Raw genomic sequence first — 18,502 nt, 5'->3', positions numbered from 1 at the left:
TAAACACGGACTGCAACACGGACTGCAACACGGACTGCAACACGGACTGTGTAATAGCCAAACAGTTGTTAGTATAAGAACCACCAAAACCCTTTTCTTCAGCTCAGTAAACACGGACTGCGTAATAGCCAAACAGTTGTTAGTATAAGAACCACCAAAACCCTTTTCTTCAGCTCAGTAAACACGGACTGCAACACGGACTGCAACACGGACTGCAACACGGACTGTGTAATAGCCAAACAGTTGTTAGTATAAGAACCACCAAAACCCTTTTCTTCAGCTCAGTAAACACGGACTGCAACACGGACTGCAACACGGACTGCAACACGGACTGCGTAATAGCCAAACAGTTGTTAGTATAAGAACCACCAAAACCCTTTTCTTCAGCTCAGTAAACACGGACTGCAACACGGACTGTGTAATAGCCAAACAGTTGTTAGTATAAGAACCAATGTATCACTTTTCACCTGGATCTATGACCCCTTAAACAACAACATATAGTCTCTCTGGACTAAAACCTAATTATGAGTTAGGTTATTATTAGTGTACAATATTAACAGTATTGGATCTTTAAAAAATACAACTTTTACATTACACTGCAGTTTACCTACAAAATGGGCTGATGGTGAATTAGACATACTCGGTATTCATATCACAAAATATATAACTGAGCTCTCCACCATGAATTTCAATAGAAAACTTGTAAAAAATAGACAAGATCCTGCAACCATGGAGATGTAAATACCTGTCTTTTTATGTATAAATGGCCCTGATGAACTCTTTATTCATATCTCAGTTTACTCACTTACTTATGGTGATGCCTACTCCTGATGATTCATTTTTCAAATCATAGGAGCAAAACATATTTCTCTCTATCTGGGAAGCTAAACCAGACAAAATAAAGCGTGCATATCTGTATAATGAATATGAACTGGATGGGTTGAGATGATTAAATATAAAAGCACTAAACCTCTTTAGAAGCTTCACTCATTCAACAGTTTTACTTGAACCCTAAATGGTTCTCAAGTAGATTACTAAGAAAAGCTCAACCCTAAATGGTTCTCAAGTAGATTACTAAGAAAAGCTCATCCCTAAATGGTTCTCAAGTAGATTACTAAGAAAAGCTCATCCCTAAATGGTTCTCAAGTAGATTACTAAGAAAAGCTCAACCCTAAATGGTTCTCAAGTAGATTACTAAGAAAAGCTCATCCCTAAATGGTTCTCAAGTAGATTACTAAGAAAAGCTCAACCCTAAGTGGTTCTCAAGTAGATTACTAAGAAAAGCTCATCCCTAAATGGTTCTCAAGTAGATTACTAAGAAAAGCTCATCCCTAAATGGTTCTCAAGTAGATTACTAAGAAAAGCTCAACCCTAAGTGGTTCTCAAGTAGATTACTAAGAAAAGCTCAACCCTAAGTGGTTCTCAAGTAGATTACTAAGAAAAGCTCATCCCTAAATGGTTCTCAAGTAGATTACTAAGAAAAGCTCATCCATTGTTTAAAAATGGCCTTTTTGCCTTTAGGCAGGTTGCCATGTCTCATTTTCAATTAATTGAAAATTGTACTTTTTTCAAAGTAACTCTCTTTTTCAAACAAGCGCTGCAGAGCTGGCTACAATTTCAATTTCATACCCCTGAAAAGATAGAACAAATATTCCCCCTGAAAATATGTAATATATATATAAATGTGCTGGTTGTTAAATACCCGTATTTAGGGGAAAGATGTTTGAAAAGGGTATTTTGTTCTTAAATTATATTGTAAATTGGAATGGTAGAGTTATGTCCTTCATGGAGTTATCATAATTGTACGGGAAGGTCTGCTCAATCCAAGAGTACAACCAATTTATTACAGCATTACCCCAAATATGGAGGAGGCAGGTGGCAGTGGGAGGAGGAAAGGAACTGATCTGTCTGCCCAATATAAAGGATCAAAACTGGAGGAGGCAGGTGGCAGCGGGAGGAGGTAGGGAACTGGTCTGTCTGCCCTATATAAAGGATCAAACCTGGCAGAGGAATAAAAATAGCATAAATATGAAAGTTTAATTTGAGGACCAGGATGTTGACAACTGAGCCATACAGATTGCAAAAGAGTTGGGAAGAGATTTTTAATGTACCGATTCCATGGTTTGAGTTTATATATAAAATGACGCAAGATTCAAGACCTCATGCTTTTCAGCTAAAATTATTACGTAGAATTCTTGCCACCAACAAAATGTTGAATATTTGGGGCATAAAATCATCAAAGCTCTGCAAATTATGTTGGGAGGATACAGAATCAATAGACCATTTATTTTGGTATTGCCCTCAGGTAGCCTGTTTCTGATCTCATTTTCAGGAATGGCTTAAAATTGACCCTGGAAATAGTACTGTTATGAGATCTGGAGAGACCGGGTCAGTCAATTACTAATATACTAATACTCTTAGTAAAAGTATTTATCTTCAACTCGCAATCTGTGGACTCAATTCGATTAGATATATTGAAGTAGTATGTTAAACAACACAGCATAGTTGAAAGATCCGAAGAGGCCAGCAGAGATACGTGGGATGGGCTAAGGGAACCTGAGGGTTGGTATGTGGAACTGGAGATAGATGGGATGGGCTAAGGGAACCTGAGGATTGGTATGTGGAATTGGAGACAACTGGGAGTGGAGTCGCTGGGCGGGGGATAGAATGAAGGTCAAAGATAAAAGTATAAAAAGGTAAGTTTGTCACGACTTCTGCCGAAGTTGGTCCCTCTTCTTGTTCGGGCGGCGTTCGGCGGTCGTCGTCACCGGCTTTCTTGTCACCACCGATCCATGTTTCATTTTCATACCTTGTTTCCATTCCATAATCAATGTTCGTTATTTAACCCTCTGATTTCCCTTTCTGCTTTGTGCGTGATTGTCGTTGTCATGTGGTTTCGTTATTTTGTGCTCTGGATATTTATGTTTTTCCTTGTTGGAACACATACCTGTGTCCTGCACCTGACTCCGCCTCCATTCACCTAATCGCTGACAACGTTTGAATGACCAAGAGGGCAGTGTTTTTATACCGGTTTGCCGGCTGATGCCGTGCAGGTGTTTGTACACACACTCTCATTCAAATGCACACGTACACGGACGGACACACACATGTAAATAGTGCCAGACATGAACTCAAACATGTATAGTTGGTCTTGATGTTATGATTTTAGTTGTCCTTGATGTCCTTTGTTTTTTGCATTGTTGTTTTCTGTTTTCCTTTGCCTTTTTATTGTTTCTGTTTAGTTCATTTTCTTGGTTGTTGGTAGATTGGGGGGTTATTGGGGGTGGGGAATGGAATTATTATAATTATTTTGGGTGATCATGGAGGGCTGGCCGTTGAAAGCTTGGGCTGGTGGCTGATGGATTGCTGATTTGGCTCCCCGTTTTTGGCCTTGTGGGAGATCTGTCGACATGCCCATGAGCAGGGCGTTGACCCTGGATGCTTCTGTGTGTCGCTCTGAAAGGCAGTCTGTTGGATGACAGCTGTGTTGTAGTTATTGAGCAGCTTCACTGCATGCATATTGTATGTTTTGGATATTCAATAAAAAGAAAAAGAAAAGAAAACAACATACAGTACCACCATATGTTCCACTGGCTTAGAAAATAGGAGAATAAGCTCCCTGTAGGCATGGTGGTAAGGTTATTATGGCCTGCTCTCCTGCAGAAACTGGAAGCTAAACTAACAATGTGTTTCTCCAGAGAGCAGAGCACAGTTGCTCCTGGGCTCGCGGTCGGTATGCTTCCTTGGCTTGTGAGGATGTTTTGGAGCCTGGCCAGAGAATTACTGAAGAAAGAAATGGTGCCTGCTTCCCAAATGGCACCCTATTCCTACACCCTATACCCAGCGTGCTCTGGCCAAAAGTAGTGCACTATATAGAGAATAGGCTGCTGCTTTCTGCTGCTTCCATTCACCCATCACCCCAAGGACACTTCACCACCAGTGATAACTACCTACCCAGTGGCAGTGGATCCCACCACAGCACTGCATGTCTGAACATCAGGTCCCAAATGGCAACCTATTCTCTATATAATGAACACCGTTTGACCAGGGCCCATTGGGATCTGGTCAATGGGCCCTGGTCTAATAGAACCTGTATGGTTTCAGGGTTAAATACACACACAGCGGTGAACTAAAGCTGGTTACAAATGGCGGGAATTTTCTCTATATAGTGAACCTGAGCCAAATATATTTAAACTCAGTTTTTCACAATTCCTGACATTTAATCCTGGTAAAAATCCATCCCCTGTTTTAGGTCAGTTAGGATTACCACTTTATTTTAAGAATGTGAAATGTCAGAATAATAGTAGAGAGAATGATTTATTTCAGCTTCTATTTCTTTCATCACATTCCCAGTGGGTCAGAAGTTTACATACACTCAATTAGTATTTGGGAGCATTGCCTTTAAATGGTTTAACTTGGGTCAAACATTTTTGGAAGCCTTCCACAAGCTTCCCACAATAAGTTGGGTGAATTTTCCCATGATGTTAAGCAAAGAGGCACTGAGTTTCAAGGTAGGCCTTGGGTGAATTTTGGCCCATTCCTCCTGACAGAGCTGGCTGTGTAAGGGCTATTTTTACCAAGAAGGAGAGTGATGGAGTGCTGCATCAGATGACCTGGCCTCCACAATCCCCCGACCTCAATCAAATTGAGTTGGTTTGGGATGTTGGACAGCAGAGTCAAGGAAAAGCAGCCAACAAGTGCTCAGCATATGTGACCTGATTCAGGAAACTAGGCGTATGTCACAAGTCATGACTTCACAAGTCACGACATGAATCTTCTTTTTTTGGTGCCTTTTAATATCTAACTTATATGCCATCTGTAAATACAAATAAAATCATTACATTACTAGCCTATAGTGGTTCCTCATTTAAAAGTTGCGTCATACTACGGCACACCTAGCGGGTTGCTGCATCATTCTGTGGCACGTCATTTAATTGTCAACTATTTTCTCTGTTACTGCAAGTTATTGCTAGTTCGACCACCAGAAGGCATCTTTGAGAAGCAGTTGATAGTATTCCATATTGGCATTACCAGAGAATTTAAAACATTTTTTGTAATAACATAGTATATGGGATTGATTTTAAGAAAATGTGGCTTTTTAATTGGATTAATATTATGCTGTTTGTATTGAGATTTTTTTTTAAACAAAACACACAGGGTTTCTGTTAGGATGGAATGGAAAATATGGTGCTGTACAACATGACGGTCAGGATTAGGCTACAGAATTTTAGCATTATTTTATTATCGAAATGTGTTTATTTGTTTATTAGGCTTCTGTGCAGTCTACACTACAGACTGTAGTGAACCTGGGAAAGTGCCGAATTCTGTACATAAGGGAGAGCAGGTCATGTCTGCACTACAGAATGCAGGGCACGCGGGAGTCCGGGATGCAGGGAATGCGGGAGTCCGGGATGCAGGGAATGCGGGAGACCGGGATGCAGGGAATGCCGGAGACCGGGATGCAGGGAATGCGGGAGACCGGGATGCAGGGAATGCGGGAGACCGGGATCCAGGGCACACGTGAGACCGGGATGCAGGGAACGCGGGAGACCGGGATGCAGGGAATGCGGGAGACCGGGATGCAGGGAATGCGGGAGACTGGGATGCAGGGCACGCGGGAGACCGGGATGCAGGGCACGTGGGAGACAGGGATGCAGGGCACGCGGGAGCCCGGGATGCGGGAGATCAGAGTTATTTCACAGTTGTGATGTCTTACTATTATTCTCAATAATATTTTGCACGCCCAATTTTTCAGTTTTTGATTTGTTAAAAAAGTTTGAAATATCCAATAAATGTCGTTCCACTTCATGATTGTGTCCCACTTGTTTTTGATTCCTCACAAAAAAATACAGTTTTATATCTTTATGTTTGAAGCCTGAAATGTGGCAAAAGGTCGCAAAGTTCAAGGGGGCCGAATACCATCGCAAGGCACTGTACATGGCCCCATTCATTCTTTCCTTTTCACGGATCAGTCATCCTGGTCGCTTTGCAGAAAACAGCCCCAAAGCATGATGTTTCCACCCCATGCTTCACAGTAGGTATGGTGTTCTTTGGATGCAACTCAGCATTCTTTGTCCTCCAAACACGACGAGTTGAGTTTTTACCAAAAAGTTATATTTTGGTTTCATCTGACCATATGACATTCTCCCAATCTTCTTCTGGATCATCCAAATGCTCTCTAGCAAACTTCAGATGGGCCTGGACATGTACTGGCTTAAGCAGGGAGACACGTCTGGCACTGCAGGATTTGAGTCCCTGGCGGCGTAGTGTGTTACTGATGGTAGGCTTTGTTACTTTGGTCCCAGCTCTCTGCAGGTCATTCACTAGGTCCCCCTGTGTGGTTCTGGGATTTTTGCTCACCGTTCTTGTGATCATTTTGACCCCACGGGGTGAGATCTTGCGTGGAGCCCCAGATCGAGGGAGATTATCAGTGGTCTTGTATGTCTTCCATTTCCTAATAATTGCTCCCACAGTTGATTTCTTCAAACCAAGCTGCTTACCTATTGCAGATTCAGTCTTCCTAGCCTGGTACAGGTCTACAATTTTGTTTCTGGTGTCCTTTGACAGCTCTTTGGTCTTGGCCATAGTGGAGTTTGGAGTGTGACTGTTTTAGGTTGTGGACAGGTGTCTTTTATACTGATAACAAGTTCAAACAGGTGCCATTAATATAGGTAACGAGTGGAGGACAGAGGAGCCTCTTAAAGAATAAGTTACAGGTCTGTGAGAGCCAGAAATCTTGCTTGTTTGTAGGTGACCAAATACTTATTTTCCACCATAATTTGCAAATAAATTCATAAAAAATCCTACAATGTTATTTTCTTAATTTCTTTTCTCATTTTGTCTGTCATAGTTGAAGTGTACTTATGATGAAAATTACAGGCCTCTCTCATCTTGTTAAGTAGGAGAACTTGCACAATTGGTGGCTGACTAAATACTTTTTTGCCCCACTGTATATGGGGGAATGAAAATTAAGCAGACAATTACATTGATGGGAGCCAATCTATCTGCAATATTAAAGCTGATCTACCCACCCAAAATAAATAAAATCAAATAATAATAGAGTTGGCTGCCCGAAGAGGAGCGTCTATGTGGTCACCGCATGACACAGGGAGGTACAATGTGCTTTCTCCTCTACTGTGAGAAATACTACCAACTAAGATCATTATTCTTCAAGAAAATATCTCAATCAATCCTCAACTTCTGTGCATTTACCAATGACATAAAGCTGGGAATTATTGTGGGAGAGGAAGAAACTGCAAATATTACTGCTAGATATGTATTAGTCAGAGGGACATCCCATGACCATTAATTCCCTATAGTATTAACATTGTATATACATGTCCTACATAGTGGAACCATACTCCATGTATATTTTATTGTTTATTTATTAGCAATTCATAATTTTTTATAAACATGTTTCATTTAATTAGACCTAAGATTCCACAATACAACAGCAGTTCATTATCCTCATTGCATTTATCCTCATTGCATTGTACTGTATTTACTGAAATGCTGTACCACTGTACTGCTTTGGCAATATCTACAAATTTTATTTAATGCCGATAAACCATTCTGAATTTGAATTTGAGATCAGAGAGAGATCAAAGAGAATGATTAGAGAGAGACCAGAGATGGATAAGAGAGATATCAGAGAGAGATCAGAGAGAGATCAGCGAGAAATCAGAGAGAGAGAGAGAGAGAGAGAGAGATCAGAGAGAGATAAGAGAGGTCAGAGAGAGATCATAGAGAAGGTCGGAGAGAAAGTCGGAGAGAGATGCGAGAGCGATCAGAGAGAGATCAGCGAGAGATCAGCAAGAAATCAGAGAGAGAGAGAGAGAGATAAGAGAGGTCAGAGAGAGATCATAGAGAAGGTCGGAGAGAAAGTCGGAGAGAGATGCGAGAGCGATCAGAGAGAGATCAGCGAGAGATCAGAGAGAGATCAGCGAGAGATCAGCGAGAAATCAGAGAGAGAGAGAGAGAGAGAGATAAGAGAGGTCAGAGAGAGATCATAGAGAAGGTCGGAGAGAAAGTCTGAGAGAGATGCGAGAGCGATCAGAGAGAAATACTCACAGGTAAACTGTAGCAGTGCATCCCGACTCAGGACCGTCCCATAGCTGTTCTCCGCCTTACACTGGTATCTCCCATAGTCTGCCGTCTCGCTGGCGTTGGTTATTATCAAGTTGCCGTCGATCAAGCTGTAACGGTAAACTGCCTCAATATCCACTTCTGTTCCATTGATAAACCAACTGCAGAGAGACAAAGATCACATAAATGTCTTTACACAAAAAGGTAAACAATCTGATGTTTTGATTTGAATGAATATGAACAGATAGAGACGGAAAAGGGTTTATTGTTACATCCACCAGATAGGTGTGTTACAGGGTCAGTCATAGTAGTATGATAGGTGTTGTTGTACAGGGTCAGTCATAGTAGTATGATAGGTGTTGTTTTACAGGGTCAGTCATAGTAGTATGATAGGTGTTGTTGTACAGGGTCAGTCATAGTAGTGTGATAGGTGTTGTTTTACAGGGTCAGTCATAGTAGTATGATAGGTGTTGTTTTACAGTGTCAGTCATAGTAGTATGATAGGTGTTGTGTTCAGTGTCAGTCATAGTAACATGATAAGTGCAGTGTAATGTGTTGTTTTACAGGGTCAGTCATAGTAGTATGATAGGTGTTGTATTACAGGGTCAGTCATAGTAGTATGATAGGTGTTGTTTTACAGGGTCAGTCATAGTAGTATGATAGGTGTTGTTTTACAGGGTCAGTCATAGTAGTATGATAGGTGTTGTGTTACAGTGTCAGTCATAGTAACATGATAAGTGCAGTGTAATGTGTCGTTTTACAGGGTCAGTCATAGTAGTATGATAGGTGTTGTTTTACAGGGTCAGTCATAGTAGTATGATAGGTGTTGTTTTACAGTGTCAGTCATAGTAGTATGATAGGTGTTGTTTTTTACAGGGTCAGTCATAGTAGTATGATAGGTGTTGTTTTACAGGGTCAGTCATAGTAGTATGATAGGTGTTGTTTTACAGGGTCAGTCATAGTAGTATGATAGGTGTTGTTTTACAGGGTCAGTCATAGTAGTATGATAGGTGTTGTTTTACAGGGTCAGTCATAGTAGTGTGATAGGTGTTGTTTTACAGGGTCAGTCATAGTAGTATGATAGGTGTTGTTTTACAGGGTCAGTCATAGTAGTATGATAGGTGTTGTTTTACAAGGTCAGTCATAGTAGTATGATAGGTGTTGTTTTACAGGGTCAGTCATAGTAGTATGATAGGTGTTGTTGTACAGGGTCAGTCATAGTAGTATGATAGGAGTTGTTTTACAGGGTCAGTCATAGTAGTATGACAGGTGTTGTTTTACAGGGTCAGTCATAGTAGTATGATAGGTGTTGTTGTACAGGGTCAGTCATAGTAGTATGATAGGTGTTGTTTTACAGGGTCAGTCAGTAGTATGATAGGTGTTGTGTTACAGTGTCAGTCATAGTAGTATGATAGGTGTTGTGTTACAGTGTCAGTCATAGTAACATGATAAGTGCAGTGTAATGTGTTGTTTTACAGAGTCAGTCATAGTAGTATGATAGGTGTTGTTGTACAGGGTCAGTCATAGTAGTATGATAGGTGTTGTTTTACAGGGTCAGTCAGTAGTATGATAGGTGTTGTGTTACAGTGTCAGTCATAGTAGTATGATAGGTGTTGTGTTACAGTGTCAGTCATAGTAACATGATAAGTGCAGTGTAATGTGTTGTTTTACAGTGTCAGTCATAGTAGTATGACAGGTTGTTTACAGGGTCAGCCATAGTAGTATGATAGGTTTTGTCATGCTGTTGCCCTGTTGGTGGAGGTTTATGACCCCATAAATACCTTTCCTCCTTTTCTCTCCACAGTACAAATGAACTCTTGGAAAGCCCTTTGTTAAAATAGAGAGAGTATGGTAACATAAAAAGGTTGGGGGGAAAAAACAATATTTCTGTATTCCAACTAGTTGAAAGTGTCCGTTGGTCATCCCTAACAGGTTAAAGAATATGATGTCAGATCAGTTGGTGTTTGGGACATTAAATCTGATGATAGGACGACATAAATTGTATATTAGAAAGTCACATTCTAGTTATCAGATTCACATTGCACTGTTGTGCAATTTAAATGTTTAAATATGAAACTTCTTGAAAAGATTAAATGTAATTTTAGCTTCTAAATGAGATAATTGTTTTCATAAAGTAAACTATGCTCACTCAGTGGCCACACCCAAGTGAACAGACATTGGTTGAAAACTATGAAACACGCCCTAATCTTCCACAATACAAAAACCTGTTGACGGAAGTGAACTTCTTTAGGATTGGGGGCAGCATTTTCACTTTTGGATGAATAGCGTGCCCAGAGTAAACTGCCTCCTACTTAGTCCCAGATGCTCCTGCTCCTGGCTACACTAGTGACCATATCCCCCGTGCATCCCGCAAAGGCGGAGGTGTTGCTAACATTTACGATAGCAAATTTCAATTTACAAAAAAAAAAAAATGACGTTTTCGTCTTTTGAGCTTCTAGTCATGAAATCTATGCAGCCTACTCAATCACTTTTTATAGCTACTGTTTACAGGCCTCCTGGGCCATATACAGCGTTTCTCACTGAGTTCCCTGAATTCCTATCGGACCTTGTAGTCATTGCAGATAATATTCTAATCTTTGGTGACTTTAATATTCACATGGAAAAGTCCACAGACCCACTCCAAAAGGCTTTCGGAGCCATCATCGACTCAGTGGGTTTTGTCCAACATGTCTCTGGACCCACTCACTGTCACAGTCATACGCTGGACCTAGTTTTGTCCCATGGAATAAATGTTGTGGATCTTAATGTTTTTCCTCATAATCCTGGACTATCGGACCACCATTTTATTACGTTTGCAATTGCAACAAATAATCTGCTCAGACCCCAACCAAGGAACATCAAAAGTCGTGCTATAAATTCACAGACAACACAAAGATTCCTTGATGCCCTTCCAGACTCCCTCTGCCTACCCAAGGACGCCAGAGGACAAAAATCCGTTAACCACCTAACTGAGGATCTCAATTTAACCTTGCGCAATACCCTAGATGCAGTTGCACCCCTAAAAACTAAAAAAATGTCTCATAAGAAACTAGCTCCCTGGTACAATGAAAATAACCGAGCTTTGAAGCAAGCTTCCAGAAAATTGGAACGGGAATGGCGCCACACCAAACTGGAAGTATTCCGACTAGCTTGGAAGGACGGTACCGTGCAGTACCGAAGAGCCCTTACTGCTGCTCGATCATCCTATTTTTCTAACTTAATTGAGGAAAATAAGAACAATCCGAAATTCCTTTTTGATACTGTCGCAAAGCTAACTAAAAAGCAGCATTCCCCAAGAGAGGATGACTTTCACTTTAGCAGTGATAAATTCATGAACTTCTTTGAGGAAAAGATTATGATTATTAGAAAGCAAATTACGGACTCCTCTTTAAACCTGCGTATTCCTCCAAACCTCAGTTGTCCTGAGTCTGCACAACTCTGCCAGGACCTAGGATCAAGAGAGACGCTCAAGTCTTTTAGTACTATATCTCTTGACACAATGATGAAAATAATCATGGCCTCTAAACCTTCAAGCTGCATACTGGACCCTATTCCAACTAAACTACTGAAAGAGCTGCTTCCTGTGCTTGGCCCTCCTATGTTGAACATAATAAACGGCTCTCTATCCACTGGATGTGTACCAAACTCACTAAAAGTGGCAGTAATAAAGCCTCTCTTGAAAAAGCCAAACCTTGACCCAGAAAATATAAAAACTATCGGCCTATATCGAATCTTCCATTCCTCTCAAAAATTTTAGAGAAGGCTGTTGCGCAGCAACTCACTGCCTTCCTGAAGACAAACAATGTATATGAAATGCTTCAGTCTGGTTTTAGACCCCATCATAGCACTGAGACGGCACTTGTGAAGGTGGTAAATTACATTTTAATGGCATCGGACCGAGGCTCTGCATCTGTCCTCGTGCTCCTAGACCTTAGTGCTGCTTTTGATACCATCGATCACCACATTCTTTTGGAGAGATTGGAAACCCAAATTGGTCTACACGGACATGTTCTGGCCTGGTTTAGATCTTATCTGTCGGAAAGATATCAGTTTGTCTCTGTGAATGGTTTGTCCTCTGACAAATCAACTGTAAATTTCGGTGTTCCTCAAGGTTCTGTTTTAGGACCACTATTGTTTTCACTATATATTTTACCTCTTGGGGATGTTATCCGAAAACATAATGTAAACTTTCACTGCTATGCGGATGACACACAGCTGTACATTTCAATGAAACATGGTGAAGCCCCAAAATTGCCCTCGCTAGAAGCATGTGTTTCAGACATAAGGAAGTGGATGGCTGCAAACTTTCTACTATTAAACTCGGATAAAACAGAGATGCTTGTTCTAGGTCCCAAGAAACAAAGAGATCTTCTGTTGAATCTGACAATTAATCTTAATGGTTTTACAGTCGTCTCAAATAAAACTGTGAAGGACCTCGGTGTTACTCTGGACCCTGATCTCTCTTCTGAAGAACATATCAAGACCATTTCGAGGACAGCTTTTTTCCATCTACGTAACATTGCAAAAATCAGAAACTTTCTGTCCAAAAATCATGCAGAAAAATGTATCCATGCTTTTGTCATTCCTAGTTAAGACTACTGCAATGCTCTACTTTCAGGCTACCTAGACAAAGAAATAAATCCACTTCAGTTAGTGCTAAACACGGATGCTAGGTACAGGGTTAGAGACAGAGACAGAGTTATACCTGAATACAGGTACAGGGTTAGAGACAGAGTCATACCTGTATACAGGTACAGGGTTAGAGACAGAGTCATACCTGAATACAGGTACAGGGTTAGAGACAGAGACAGAGTCATACCTGAATACAGGTACAGGGTTAGAGACAGAGACAGAGTCATACCTGAATACAGGTACAGGGTTAGAGACAGAGACAGAGTCATACCTGTATACAGGTGCAGGGTTAGAGACAGAGACAGAGTCATACCTGTATACGGGTACAGGGTTAGAGACAGAGACAGAGTCATACCTGTATACAGGTGCAGGGTTAGAGACAGAGACAGAGTCATACCTGTATACAGGTACAGGGTTAGAGACAGAGTCATACCTGTATACAGGTACAGGGTTAGAGACAGAGTCATACCTGTATACAGGTGCAGGGTTAGAGACAGAGACAGAGTCATACCTGTATACAGGTACAGGGTTAGAGACAGAGACAGAGTCATACCTGTATACAGGTACAGGGTTAGAGCCAGAGACAGAGTCATACCTGTATACAAATCAAATCAAATCAAATCAAATTTATTTATATAGCCCTTCGTACATCACCTGATATCTCAAAGTGCTGTACAGAAACCCAGCCTAAAACCCCAAACAGCAAACAATGCTGGTGTAAAAGCACGACAGAGTCATACCTGTATACAAGTACAGGGTTAGAGACAGAGACAGAGTCACACCTGTATACAGGTACAGGGTTAGAGACAGAGTCATACCTGTATGCAGGTACAGGGTTAGAGACAGAGTCATACCTGTATACAGGTACAGGGTTAGAGACAGACAGAGTCATACCTGTATGCAGGTACAGGGTTAGAGACAGAGACAGAGTCATACCTGTATACAGGTACAGGGTTAGAGACAGAGACAGAGTCATACCTGTATACAGGTACAGGGTTAGAGACAGAGACAGAGTCATACCTGTATACAGGTAAAGGGTTAGAGACAGAGACAGAGTCATACCTGTATGCAGGTACAGGGTTAGAGACAGAGACAGAGTCATACCTGTATACAGGTACAGGGTTAGAGACAGAGACATACCTGTATACAGGTACAGGGTTAGAGACAGAGTCATACCTGTATACAGGTACAGGGTTAGAGACAGAGTCATACCTGTATACAGGTACAGGGTTAGAGACAGAGACATACCTGTATACAGGTACAGGGTTAGAGACAGAGACAGAGTCATACCAGTATACAGGTACAGGGTTAGAGACAGAGACAGAGTCATACCTGTATACAGGTACAGGGTTAGAGACAGAGACATACCTGTATACAGGTACAGGGTTAGAGACAGAGACAGAGTCATACCTGTATACAGGTACAGGGTTAGAGACAGAGACAGAGTCATACCTGTATACAGGTACAGGGTTAGAGACAGAGACAGAGACATACCTGTATACAGGTACAGGGTTAGAGACAGAGTCATACCTGTATACAGGTACAGGGTTAGAGACAGAGTCATACCTGTATACAGGTACAGGGTTAGAGACAGAGACAGAGTCATACCTGTATACAGGTACAGGGTTAGAGACAGAGACAGAGTCATACCTGTATACAGGTACAGGGTTAGAGACAGAGACAGAGTCATACCTGTATACAGGTAAAGGGTTAGAGACAGAGACAGAGTCATACCTGTATGCAGGTACAGGGTTAGAGACAGAGACAGAGTCATACCTGTATACAGGTACAGGGTTAGAGACAGAGTCATACCTGTATGCAGGTACAGGGTTAGAGATATAGATATAGTCATACCTGTATACAGGTACAGGGTTAGAGACAGAGTCATACCTGTATACAGGTACAGGGTTAGAGATATAGGTATACCTGTATACATGTACAGGGTTAGAGATATAGATAGGACAACTACAAATACTTAGGTGTCTGGTTAGACTGTAAACTCTCCTTCCAGACCCATATCAAACATCTCCAATCCAAAGTTAAATCTAGAATTGGCTTCCTATTTCGCAACAAAGCATCCTTCACTCATGCTGCCAAACATACCCTTGTAAAATTGACCATCCTACCAATCCTCGACTTTGGCGATGTCATTTACAAAATAGCCTCCAATACCCTACTCAACAAATTGGATGCAGTCTATCACAGTGCAATCCGTTTTGTCACCAAAGCCCCATATACTACCCACCATTGCGACCTGTACGCTCTCGTTGGCTGGCCCTCGCTTCATACTCGTCGCCAAACCCACTGGCTCCATGTCATCTACAAGACCCTGCTAGGTAAAGTCCCCCCTTATCTCAGCTCGCTGGTCACCATAGCATCTCCCACCTGTAGCACACGCTCCAGCAGGTATATCTCTCTAGTCACCCCCAAAACCAATTCTTTCTTTGGCCGCCTCTCCTTCCAGTTCTCTGCTGCCAATGACTGGAACGAACTACAAAAATCTCTTAAATTGGAAACACTTATCTCCCTCACTAGCTTTAAGCACCAACTGTCAGAGCATCTTACAGATTACTGCACCTATACATAGCCCACCTATAATTTAGCCCAAACAACTACCTCTTTCCCTACTGTATTTATTTTATTTATTTATTTTGCTCCTTTGCACCCCATTATTTTTATTTCTACTTTGCACATTCTTCCATTGCAAAACTACCATTCCAGTGTTTTACTTGCTATATTGTATTTATTTTGCCACCATGGCCTTTTTTGCCTTTACCTCCCTTCTCACCTAATTTGCTCACATTGTATATAGACTTGTTTTTTTTTTACTGTATTATTGACTGTATGTTTGTTTTACTCCATGTGTAACTCTGTGTCGTTGTATGTGTCGAACTGCTTTGCTTTGCTTTATCTTGGCCAGGTCGCAATTGTAAATGAGAACTTGTTCTCAACTTGCTTACCTGGTTAAATAAAGGTGAAATAAATTTAAAAAAATAAAAAAATATAGTCATACCTGTATGCAGGTACAGGGTTAGAGATATAGATATAGTCATACCTGTATACAGGTACAGGGTTAGAGATATAGATATAGTCATACCTGTATACAGGTACAGGGTTAGATATATAGATATAGGTATTCCTGTATACAGGTACAGGGTTAGAGATATAGATATAGTCATACCTGTATACAGGTACAGGGTTAGAGATATAGGTATACCTGTATACAGGTACAGGGTTAGAGATATAGATATAGTCATACCTGTATACAGGTACAGGGTTAGAGATATAGGTATACCTGTATACAGGTACAGGGTTAGAGATATAGATATAGTCATACCTGTATGCAGGTACAGGGTTAGAGATATAGGTATACCTGTATACAGGTACAGGGTTAGATATAGAGATATAGGTATACCTGTATGCAGGTACAGGGTTAGATATAGAGATAGAGTCATACCTGTATACAGGTACAGGGTTAGATATATAGGTATACCTGTATACAGGTACAGGGTTAGATATAGAGATATAGGTATACCTGTATGCAGGTACAGGGTTAGATATAGAGATATAGGTATACCTGTATACAGGTACAGGGTTAGATATAGAGATATAGGTATACCTGTATGCAGGTACAGGGTTAGATATAGAGATATAGGTATACCTGTATACAGGTACAGGGTTAGATATAGAGATATAGGTATACCTGTATGCAGGTACAGGGTTAGATATAGAGATATAGGTATACCTGTATGCAGGTACAGGGTTAGATATAGAGATATAGGTATACCTGTATACAGGTACAGGGTTAGATATAGAGATATAGGTATACCTGTATGCAGGTACAGGGTTAGATATAGAGATATAGGTATACCTGTATACAGGTACAGGGTTAGATATAGAGATATAGGTATACCTGTATGCAGGTACAGGGTTAGATATAGAGATATAGGTATACCTGTATACAGGTACAGGGTTAGATATAGAGATATAGGTATACCTGTATGCAGCTACAGGGTTAGATATAGAGATAGAGTCATACCTGTATACAGGTACAGGGTTAGAGATATATGTATACCTGTATACAGGTACAGGGTTAGATATAGAGATATAGGTATACCTGTATGCAGGTACAGGGTTAGATATAGAGATATAGGTATACCTGTATGCAGGTACAGGGTTGCCTCTGGCTTCACAGCTCATCATCACTTTCTTCTCCTCAGAGTGCAACGGAAAGATGGCGTCATCTGGTTCCTGGACAAACACTGGCCCAAACTCTTCACTCTCTAAAACACGGAGAAGACAGAGAAGAGTTTGAGGGAGATACACACGTTGAAGAAGGTCGCCACCAAAACGTCTGATGGTTTTAGAAGTTACAGCAACACTACATAATTCAGTATTACATCAGATGATTTTATAGGGAGTTACAACACTACATAATTCAGTGTTACATCAGATGATTTTAGAGGGAGTTACAACACTACATAATTCAGTATTACATCAGATGATTTTAGAGGGAGTTACAACACTACATAATTAAGTATTACATCAGATGATTTTAGAGGGGGTTACAACACTACATAATTCAGTATTACATCAGATGATCAGATTAGATTGGGCTCTGGTACTCTATTCCCTTTATAGTGCTGGGCTCTGGTACTCTATTCCCTTTATAATGTTGGGCTCTGGTACTCTATTCCCTTTATAGTGTTGGGCTCTGGTACTCTGTTCCCTTTATAGTGCTGGGCTCTGGTACTCTATTCCCTTTATAGTGCTGGGCTCTGGTACTCTATTCCCTTTATAGTGTTGGGCTCTGGTACTCTATTCCCTTTATAGTGTTGGGCTCTGGTACTCTATTCCCTTTATAGTTCTGGGCTCTGGTACTCTATTCCCTTTATAGTTCTGGGCTCTGGTACTCTATTCCCTTTATAGCTCTGGGCTCTGGTACTCTATTCCCTTTATAGTTCTGGGCTCTGGTAGTCTATTCCCTTTATAGTTCTGGGCTCTGGTACTCTATTCCCTTTATAGTTCTGGGCTCTGGTACTCTATTCCCTTTATAGTGTTGGGCTCTGGTACTCTATTCCCTTTATAATGTTGGGCTCTGGTACTATATTCCCTTTATAGTGTTGGGCTCTGGTACTATATTCCCTTTATAGTGTTGGGCTCTGGTACTCTATTCCCTTTATAGTTCTGGGCTCTGGTACTCTATTCCCTTTATAGTTCTGGGCTCTGGTACTCTATTCCCTTTATAGCTCTGGTACTCCAGTCTAGGAGTAACGCTGTCCTGTCCCCACTAGCAGGAAGTTAGCAATCTAGGAGTAACACTGTCCTGTCCCCACTAGCAGGAAGCTAGCAGTCAAGGAGTAACGCTGTCAAGTCCCCACTAACAGGAAGCTAGCAGTCTAGGAGTAATGCTGTCATGTCCCCACTAACAGGAAGCTAGCAGTCTAGGAGTAACGCTGAAAAAAACAAGATGTAGAAGTTGTGATCGCACCCTACTAACATACTGACATGATGCCACCATCCTCTCCTTAGTACCACTAACAGGCTGACATGATACCACCAGCCTCCCCTTAGTACCACTAACAGACTGACATGATACCACCAGCCTCCCCTTAGTACCACTAACAGACTGACATGATACCACCAGCCTCCCCTTAGTACCACTAACAGACTGACATGATACCACCACATCATACTGTCTCTAGTCTCTCGTCATTGACCCCACATCATACTGTCTCTAGTTTCTAGTCATTGACCCCACATCATAATGTCTCTAGTCATTGAC

General features: G+C 41.2%; 1 protein-coding gene across 1 annotated transcript in view; it reads right to left on the bottom strand.

Moving 5' to 3' along the window:
• Window positions 1–18,502, bottom strand: part of LOC115115930 (contactin-5) — a gene marked incomplete at its 5' end in the record, with an annotated part of 417,179 nt that overhangs the window by 328,633 nt on the left and 70,044 nt on the right. Inside the window, 2 exons of the mRNA XM_065000650.1 lie at window positions 8,071–8,246; window positions 16,877–17,000. Coding sequence (XP_064856722.1) covers window positions 8,071–8,246; window positions 16,877–17,000 — 300 coding nt within the window. The remainder of the gene's footprint in view (window positions 1–8,070; window positions 8,247–16,876; window positions 17,001–18,502) is intronic.

Source organism: Oncorhynchus nerka, linkage group LG14, assembly GCF_034236695.1.
Source record: "Oncorhynchus nerka isolate Pitt River linkage group LG14, Oner_Uvic_2.0, whole genome shotgun sequence".
In the NCBI taxonomy this organism is placed as follows: domain Eukaryota; kingdom Metazoa; phylum Chordata; class Actinopteri; order Salmoniformes; family Salmonidae; genus Oncorhynchus; species Oncorhynchus nerka.
Note: the sequence above shows the minus strand (reverse complement) of the source record. Positions and strands in the feature narration are given on the sequence as shown.